The sequence below is a fragment of the Equus asinus genome, chromosome 2 (genome assembly GCF_041296235.1).
Source record: "Equus asinus isolate D_3611 breed Donkey chromosome 2, EquAss-T2T_v2, whole genome shotgun sequence".
Classification (NCBI taxonomy): domain Eukaryota; kingdom Metazoa; phylum Chordata; class Mammalia; order Perissodactyla; family Equidae; genus Equus; species Equus asinus.
In genome coordinates, this window is record NC_091791.1 from 170,065,542 (window position 1) to 170,074,423 (window position 8,882).

General features: G+C 51.6%; 1 protein-coding gene across 1 annotated transcript; it reads right to left on the reverse strand.

Moving 5' to 3' along the window:
• Positions 1 to 4,436: 4,436 nt before the first annotated feature.
• On the reverse strand, positions 4,437 to 7,765 carry LOC106830406 (granzyme B-like). Its single transcript, XM_014839976.3, has 5 exons — positions 7,609 to 7,765; positions 6,393 to 6,540; positions 5,756 to 5,891; positions 5,293 to 5,550; positions 4,437 to 4,654 (listed from the first exon to the last, which is right to left on the reverse strand). Exons 1-5 carry the CDS (start codon positions 7,661 to 7,663, stop codon positions 4,511 to 4,513), a joined length of 741 nt encoding a protein of 246 aa, XP_014695462.2. The 5' UTR covers positions 7,664 to 7,765; the 3' UTR covers positions 4,437 to 4,510.
• Between the last annotated feature and the right edge of the window lie 1,117 nt (positions 7,766 to 8,882).

The following is an 8,882-nucleotide window of genomic DNA, read 5'->3' on the forward strand; positions in this document are numbered from 1 at the left end:
TTCACTGAACATAGAGTTCCATAAAGAGGTTGCCTATTTCCTTTTCTTTCCAAACATTTAGAAATGTCATCTCCCTGTCTTCTGACTTCCATCATTTCTGATGAGAACTCATTGTTACTCTTGTTGTTTCTCTTAAAGTAATATATATTGCTTTCCTCTCTGTCCACTTTCAGCCTTTTGTCTTCATCTTTGTTTTCTTTTTTTTCTGAAGAAGATTGGCCCTGAGTTGACACCTATGCCCATCCTCCTCTATTTTTTATATGTGGGATGCCTGCCACAGCATGGTTTCATAAGCGGTGTGTAGGTCCACACCTGGGATCCAAACCAGCAAACTCAGGGCCACCAAAGCAGAGTGCACAAACTGAACCACTGCACTGCTGGGAGGGCCACTATCTTTGTTTTTTACCAGTTTGACTATTGTGTGCTGAGATGTGGCTTTCTTTATCCTCGCGGATGTTCACTGAGCTTCCTGAATCTGTGAATGAGGAATGTAGTCTAGCAATAGGCCTACGATAAAAAGGAACTGGTTGGTGCACATCTTTTATGGTGTGACAAATAAAAATGGCAAGAAATAGGATATATTGGAGTATATGAGGAAGCCATTTTGTGTAAACCTAATTCAGCCTGACCTTGTCTTTCCAAAAGGGCCTGACTGAGGCTCTTGAGCATGTATTGTATATCTGCTTAGATAATCCCTATGGCAAGAACAAAGGCCCTTGAGATAAAGGTGCAACTTCCCTCCCCCTCCCAATGTTGGCATCTCCTTAAGGATTAAGCATCTTTCCTTAGTCTAGGAACTGATTGCTGTTCTCAGCTGTGACCCCCAGCTCAAGACAATAGACTTGCCACCTGCTACGCCCTCTGAGATAGCAGACCCACTACCTGCTGTGTCCATCAAGAGCTGTGCTGACAGGGCAATCTTGTGACTATAGTGGGAGGGACATTTCAATCACATGTGAAACGTCCTGTTTGGGGGTATATAACCACTCTGTATACCTCACTTCTTTGGTGCCCTTTCTTCCTTCGGGAAGAAAGGCCCCGGACCATGCTTCCTCATAAAGCCTTGTTTAATTTTCTCTTGCTATTCTGTCTCATGTGAATTTAATTTGTTTTCTGGCCCGACGAACCCACATTGTATAAAGGAAAAGTCTTCCTCCCCTACAGGGGGAACCGGCAGAAGTAAGGTGGTGGGCAGAAAGGCAGAGCCATCCTGACACATGTCCCCAAAAGAAATGAGGAAGATCTCACATTCCTTTGGGCCACTCTCCCCCAGGAGCTGTCTTGGCGGTTCTCTTCCTGCCATCCTGGGACCCAGCTCTTCTGGTGGGTCTGGAGGGAAGGAGGGGAGATGGGAGTGACTTTTGGTGAGTAGAGGCATTTCCTTTGAGGTCATTCCAGAGATATTTTATTGATTTATATTTAAATTTTCATTACAGAGGTACTTGAGGAACAGAAGGATTGTTTCCTCAAAGGCAGGGGTGGGGCAGGGGACACTTCCACAGACAAGGGGATTTGAAGGAATCAGCATGATTAGGGGGCTGAGCCACCCCCATCCAAATGTGCCCCTGAGCAGACTTCAGCTCACCAAGAGAGGTGTTGGAATCCTTGTCACAGAATGGCTGCACAGCAGCCCAGAGGTTTCCTCTCCAGGGAGGTGTCTGAGCAGAAGCTCAGCTCTTGTTCAGGGATGCCAGGAAGTCATCACAGGGCAGGGGTTAGACTACATGTCAGGGCTCTTGCTGGCCTGGCTGTCAGGGCGCCTGGGCTCAGTCCAGGCTCTGTTCTAATTCTGTGGTGCCTTCAGTCAGCCACTGCCCCCTCCTGGGACTGTGTCCCTCACTCATCTCTCACAGGAGGAAGACCTGCAGCAGGGTTCTCAAACTTGTATCCAAACCACATAACCATTTCCTCAAAGTAAATGTGATATCTAAACAAGATATGCATGTGGCAGGGCAACTTTTCAGATATTATTTTTGTTTTGCTTTACGCATTTTCATTTTTGTCTGTTTCCATCAAGGAGCCAGGTTCTTAGTATGTCTTAGATGCAGGGATATTGTTTCAGCTCCAGGTCAGAAGCTGTGAGTCCTCACTGCTCTGCCCTTGTGAAAGTGCCCACAGTCATGAAGACACTCTGTTGGTTCCTGCTTTGTGCACAGCAAGGTGGGAAAGGCCATGCCTGTGAGGGTTACATGACTGCAGAGTATGTACCCCTTGTGGTGAGAGGGTAGTGCTGTGTGTGTTTGGAACAGGAGCTCAGAGCTGGAACGTATGCTCAGCTCCCAGGTCGTGCTCCATATGACATGAAAAGCCCTTGGAGAGATGGCTGCTGGGAGTGTTTCCTGAGCTGAGCCCAAGACAGGGAGATCCTCATTCAGCAAAGAATCCTGTACTCTATGTGTGGGCTCCAAGCCAAAAACCTAAAGTTGAAAAATAGGGTGGTCTGGAAACTATGGATGAAGCAGCAACCACGGTGGCCAAAAAAGCAGAGGCCTTTCTCCATTTTTCCAGAGTATGTAAACCTCCCTGATTCTGGTTTGATTCTCCACAGGCAGGAGGTACAGTAACCACAGGGATCACGTTTCCAGCCATTCCAGTTGGATGGGTGTTTAGAGTCTGACTCTAATTGCCTGAGAGCAAATACGTAACACAGTTTTTCCTACCATCTGAATCTGTACAATGACATTCCTACCTGCTACATTTTTTTTAAGAGTGGCACCTGAGCTCACATCTGTCACCAATCATTTTTTCTTCTTCTTCTTGTTTTCTCGAAGCCCCCCAGTACATAGTTGTATATCATAGTTGTGGTCCCTCTGGTTGTGCTATGTGGGATGCCACCTCAGCATGGCCTGATGAGTGGAGCCATGTCTGCACCCAGCAGGTGAACTGGCAAAACCCTGCGCCGCTGAAGCTGAGCTTGCAAACTTAACCATTTGGCTGTGGAACCAGCCCCCCTACCTCCCACTTTTAAGGCAAATGAATGTAGGGCTGCCCTCACTGCCCTTCTCCCTCCCTACGGGCTGCCCTCTCCTCTAGGTGAAGATGAGGCTCCAGTGGAGAGAATTTGGTGACTTCACCCCTAGAAAGTAAATGACTGATGTCATTTCCAAATCCCACACCTGCTGTTCTAGAGTCACATGTGCTCACGCTCACACGGACTGTGAACAGCAATAGAAACAGAACACAAGTACTTTATTCCTGTGGATTTCCCACGAGATCTAGGCCATGTGGGCTCATGTGAGGAAGGAGAGAGAGTTAGATGATTTGGGTGAAACTCACACTGTCAGTGTCACTTGGGTTCTGATGACAGAGTCTGTGTTAGGTCCACTGTGGATCCCCAGCGCCAGGCTCTTAGGAGCTCACTCAGTGTGTGTTTGTTTATTGATGGAAAAATTGTGCTTTCCAGTCCTATTGCAGAGAGTGCAGGGCTAACTCAAAAGGCTGAGACAGCCCTAGGTGGCCAGGGAGGGGTCTTAGCCTAGAGGCCAGCAATGAGTAAGAGGGACAGGCTGAAAGGGACTCAAGCTATCAAGCGACCAGGTGACCAATGCACTCTGACTACTTGGGGGACACTGGGCTGGATGTGAGGGGTTGAGCTGGCCTTGCCTGGTGAGAGATGGGGCAAGGGTTCTGGAGAGACAGCCTGCCTGCTGTGTCCTCCATGGGTCCACCTGTTGCCAGCACAAGCCTGGTGTCTTGTGCCCGTCTCCACCAGAGCATGACCTGGGCTGGCATCTCAGTGGAGGGGCCCTGTTGGAAGTCCATGGAGCACTGGGTGTCCTAAGCAGGAGGGTTACAAGGAAGGGGTCAGCTCAGATCAGACTTGTGTGGAGGGGACAGGAGTTGGTGGACTCTGAGGACAATCAGTGGAAAGTAGGGATGAAGAAGAAGGGGCAGCCCGGAGACTGGAGGGCAAGCTGGGCCCCAAGGTCACAGGAGGGCTGGGAGGAAACTCAGGCTGGGTGAGAACGAGGAGCTTCTCCAGAGACCCACCCTGACTCTGCATGAGCTCCCTGGCTGTGGGAGAGAACTGTCCTGCTCAGGCAGCCTCTCCCCTCCCTAGTGTGGGGGCTATGCCATTGAGCTGCAGCCCCAGGCTTGCCTGCTTGGTGTCCGGGACCCATGGTGTCCTCCCCCTTCCTCTCTGCCATATAACACAGGGAAGGAGATAAGAAGTTCACCCTGAGCCCATGACCAGAGAGGTTCATGTTTTCTCCTGATGGTGCTCAGCTGCAGCCCTGGCAGAAGGGCAGGCCCAGAGAAAGGTGTGGGTCAGAAGGAGCTGGGGAACAGCTTTGCTTGAGGTTTGGGGGAGGTGGTGGTGGGAGGGGGAAGAGGAGGAAGCAGGAAACAGCAGATTTGTGCCATTGGCCTTCTAAGCACAGAGTAGGTGCCTGTGAATGAGGGTCAGTGAATAAACAAGAAACCAGCCCTTCCAGTCAGTTCAGAGACATTTATTTAGTGGATGGGTGTTTCTGGATCAACTCCAGAGAAGGTTGGCTGGTTCCCAGAGTTAGAGGTTTTTCATGATTCTCTTTATCCAGGGCAGAAAACTCGAGACTTTGGTGAAGACCCGTGGAGGTTTCCCGTTGTTTTGTCCATAGGAGACAATGCCCTGGATCATGTTGTCACACACGAGAGGGCCCCCGGAGTCCCCCTGTGGACGGAGTCCAGGGAGGACTGACCCTCTGCTCCTGCCCACCTACATCCCACATGCCTTCTCAATGAAGGCCACCTGGTCTGGTCTCCATGTGGGAGATCAGAGGGCACAGCAAGCCCCTGTGGGCCCCTCAGCTGCCCAGTCCTGACCCTGGACATTGTCATGGCTTCATTTCTCTCAGGGGGTGGCTCCCTCTCCTCCCCCAGGTCCCAGATCCTCTCCCATGAGGGCGCTGTGGGACTGTGCTTCGGTCTACCATTTAAGGACATGGAAGCAGGCAGGTGGGGCTGACAATCAGCTTGGAGGGTCAGCCATTTAACTAAGATGGGAGCCAGCTCTGAGGAGCCACCTGGGTTTACTGCTGCACACCCAGGGAGCAGTTTTCTGGCACCTGTGCCCAGCGTGGGGCAGAGTGTTGCAAATTCATCTTTCAGGTGGAACACCATGTTTGGATGGATCTCAGGCCCCTGGTAGGCTCCCAGAAGGTCTGTGACTCCCCACTCTGCCTGCTCCGCTCTTCTCTTCCCGGCAGAAAGATCAGACGCTAGGGGGTGAAGGAGTCCCTATTGCTTGGGTCTCCAGGTCCCGAAACACCCCTCTCCCCAAAGCTGACCTAGGCAGATGCCCAGTCTCACCTTAAAGGAAGACTTCCTTTCCTTCGGGTCACCCACACAAAGCTGAGTGTTACTGTTGTAATTGGGTAAGTAGGATTTGCACACCCGGTCCTGCTGCACGGTCAGCTCCACCTCCTGCAGAGTGTCTGACCGTCTGCCATTTGGGGTGACTCTCCCCCAGCCTGCCACACTGCACACCTCTCCAGGCCTCACCTGAGTCTTGCCCCAGTGCAGGCTGAGGGGCTGCACAGCTGCAGTCAGCTTGGCCTTTCTCTCCAGCTGATGGGAAGAGGCAAGAAAGTCCAGCTCAGCCACTGTCCTCCTGGGCCTGGACACCGCGATGGGGCTGCACTGACTTCCCTCTCCGCTGAGCCACTGGGACTCATCAGGAGGCCAGGATGGGAAGGATGGGAGGGACAAATTGCAGTGGGAGGGGAAGAAACCTGGACCCAGGACAGCAAGAGCAGCAGGGAGGTTCCCTTACCTTTAGCAACATGATGTCATTGTTGAGGTTCTTGGAATTATAGTGTTGGGGGTGGATGGCTTCCCTCACAGAGATGACCTGCTGGGTCCTCTCTTGCTTCTTAATGTTGTGGGCCCCGAGGGTCACCATCATTGAGCTACACGGAAAGCAGGGTGAGGATGTGGGAGGCATGAAGTCAAAGGAGATCCAGCCCGGGAGCCATGAAGGGCAAGTGACAGCTGGGGCAGGGCAGGGATGCCGGTAGGAGAAATCGAAACAACAGGAGTACTGGGCAGTGGGTGACTCTGAGAGGGATTCTGGGAGCTTTCTCTAGCCCTCAGGCAATATTGTGAAGGACTCTGAGTTTGCCTTTTGACCCTAGTGCATGGAATCATCTTCCACAGCTGCTTCATTTGACCAGTGTGGTCTCTCTTCTCAACTGGGCCACTAGCTCTCACCTCTGACCCTTTGACCCCAAGCTGACCTGTCTTATTCTCACTTTCCATCACCCAGGCATGCTCTCAGATGGCTCCTCTGATGAGCTGTCATGGCCTTGAGTTACCAGGAGCCGGGGGAGCTACCCTGGGCTGCAGGCCCTGGGCAGAGAACAGGGGTCCCTTGGGGGTCTCAGGAGGGTTAATTGACTGTGGCACCTCACCTTCCCCTGCAGTGAGCCGCCGTCAGAACAAAGTCCTCTCGCACAAGGACACCGCCGCAGCTCTTCCCTTCTTTTTCAGTCACAGACAGAACAAATGCCATGTAGGGGCGGGAGTGGGGAGAGGCCTCATGTCCCCCGATGATCTCCCCTGAAGGAAAAGTCTTATCTACTTGTGTGCACCCAGCGAGTCCACTAGGCATGCGTCACCTTGATGGCTCAGGACTGCTGGGCATCTGGGAGCCCGAGATGGCCTGGAGTTGAGAGGGGCTTGGGTGGGGCTTTCCCTCTAGAAAAAGGAAGAGGAGCAGGCTGGCCTGTGAATGTGTCCTCCACAGATAATTGGAGGTGAGCATATGCATCTTAGGGACAGCAAAGTCCTAGGGGCTCCTGAGAATTCCTCTCCTGACTTTGCTTTGTTTCAAGAGCGTTTCTAAGGCCCTGTTGTCCTGTGATGTCTGGGATGATGCTGCTTTCCAGCGGCCAGGACTTAACTTTAGGGATCTAGATGTTGTCATAGCCTGTTTCCCATGGCCTGACACATAGTGGGTGCCCAAAAGCTGTTTGTTGGCTGCATGAAGGAATGGCCACCAATGGGCCTGAAGGAGAGTTTGTAGGGCCAGTGCTTGTGGGATTCTGGAAAGCAGAGAAGTTCAGGTCTGCAAACAGTGGCTCCATCCTGGAAAGAAGGGAGCTGCTAAAGGCCTGGGAAGAAAAGCAGAGTTGGAGAAGGGACTGAGGGGCCTTGGGACTGAGCAAGGCACCAGCAGTCCTCTGGGGTCAGTAGTCCCACCAACTCCGGGGTCTGCAGAGCTCAGACTTCTCTCCTAAGCAGACGCTGAGGGGAGCATCTGTGTCATCCCAGACCTGGAAGCCAGGCCCACTCTGCCCTCCGCAGGGGAATTGATTATTTTCTCTTTTCCAGTTTCCCTCCCCTTCCAAGCACTTCCAGTTAAGTTCCACTTTGCAGATGGCAAACGTAGGGCCTAGGGAGGGAATAGCACCCACTGGCTCTTCTTGAGAACAGCCTTCTGCCCTGCCATTCCTGCTGGTAGCTTATCCAGCATCATACATGGGATTCTGAGGTGGGACGGGAGCTGGGATTCAGAATGTTGCTGGTGGATGGATGGATCAGGGATGTGCAGAAGGGGCAGGAGATCTGAGCCCACTGTGTTTGGGGGGAGGGGTTGGGCATCTGAGGGCGGGGATGGTCACTCACCTGCCTCTGCCCCAGGGGACAGTAAATATGCCAGCAGGAGCAGGAGAGGCTGCATCTTTCCAGGAAGGTTGCTGAGGTCGGGGAGGCTGGTGCTTCCTTGCTCTCTTTTATCCCCCAGGAGAGGAAGGAGGTACACGTGGGCTCAGTGACCTCAAGTCCCCCTGTGGTTGTGTGGTGCTTCATCAGAGATGGCTTTCTATGAGAGCTTCCCCGCCCCCACTCCTTCTGCCTGATGATGTCCTCTGGCTGGTTGTGTGAGAATCATGCAATGACCACATGAGAGCCCACAGTGGATGACTCAGGGCAGATCACCTGTTCCAGCCTAGAGCAGGAACCCAAGGGTACAAAGTGGAGACTGTGGGCTGTGGTATCGACAAGTAGAGGTATTGGAGCCCCAGAAACCTGAGTCTCCAGTGATAGAACCAGCAGTGCCTCATTTCCAAGTTGCTAAGTCTATCAGGATGATTTGTTTAGCAGATGTGTTTTTGGGCCCTTCTCTGTACCATGACCAAACACATTGGAGGTGTGTCTCCTTCCCTTAGAGAGCTGTCTGTCTGGTGGAGGAGACAGAAACATCAGTGACCAGAGCACAGTATGGGAAGGGGCATAGCAGAGGGATGCACAAGATGAGAAGAAAGCATGGCCACCATCTACCAAATCCATGTAGCAACCCATTCATCAGCACAGCTTCCTTCCTAGGGGATTTTTAACATCCTTTTTAAGTTACAAATGCTCAGAGTGATAGAGTCCATCTCTCTTGTCCATGTTTTTAACAAAAGTCCTGCACTTGACATTTATTGGCCTAAATTAACAAATCGTTATGACCCTAGGAATTGAACCCACTAATTGACTCAATCCTAGGTCAGTTTCCTTTGGGTAGGCTGGAGTCAGTCCCACCCAAACCACATGGACTAAGACTGGGAAAGGGCTGAGTCCCCAAAGGAAGTTCAGATGACTAAATTGCTGATACCGTGTGAAGTGAGAAAGCTTACCAGGCAACCAAAGACCAATCATTATCCTTTCAATATTCTGTGTTCTCCATCTAGAGAGCCACACTTCTGATGGAGCCGGCCTGGCACATCATAGACTCACATTCGCTCAACAAACTCTGCTGATGAACCCGCTATGATGGAAGTGAAGGACTGTTGTTTCTAAACAGCCCAAGCCCAATCCTGTTCAGAGAACAACTAAGCATATCTGAGTGCTTACGGCCTGGTGATTTAAGTTTCCCTCTTTACATTTTCTGTATTTTACAATTTTTCTACGAAGAATAT

Coding starts and splice junctions, on each gene's coding strand:
- LOC106830406 (XM_014839976.3), bottom strand. CDS start 7,663: ATGCAGCCTCTCCTGCTCCTGCTGGCATATTTACTGTCCCCTGGGGCA. Junction 5,892..6,392: donor GCGGCTCACTGCAGGGGAAG/GTGAGGTGCCAC, acceptor CTTTCCGTGTAG/CTCAATGATGGTGACCCTCG. Junction 5,551..5,755: donor ATGACATCATGTTGCTAAAG/GTAAGGGAACCT, acceptor TCTTCCCATCAG/CTGGAGAGAAAGGCCAAGCT.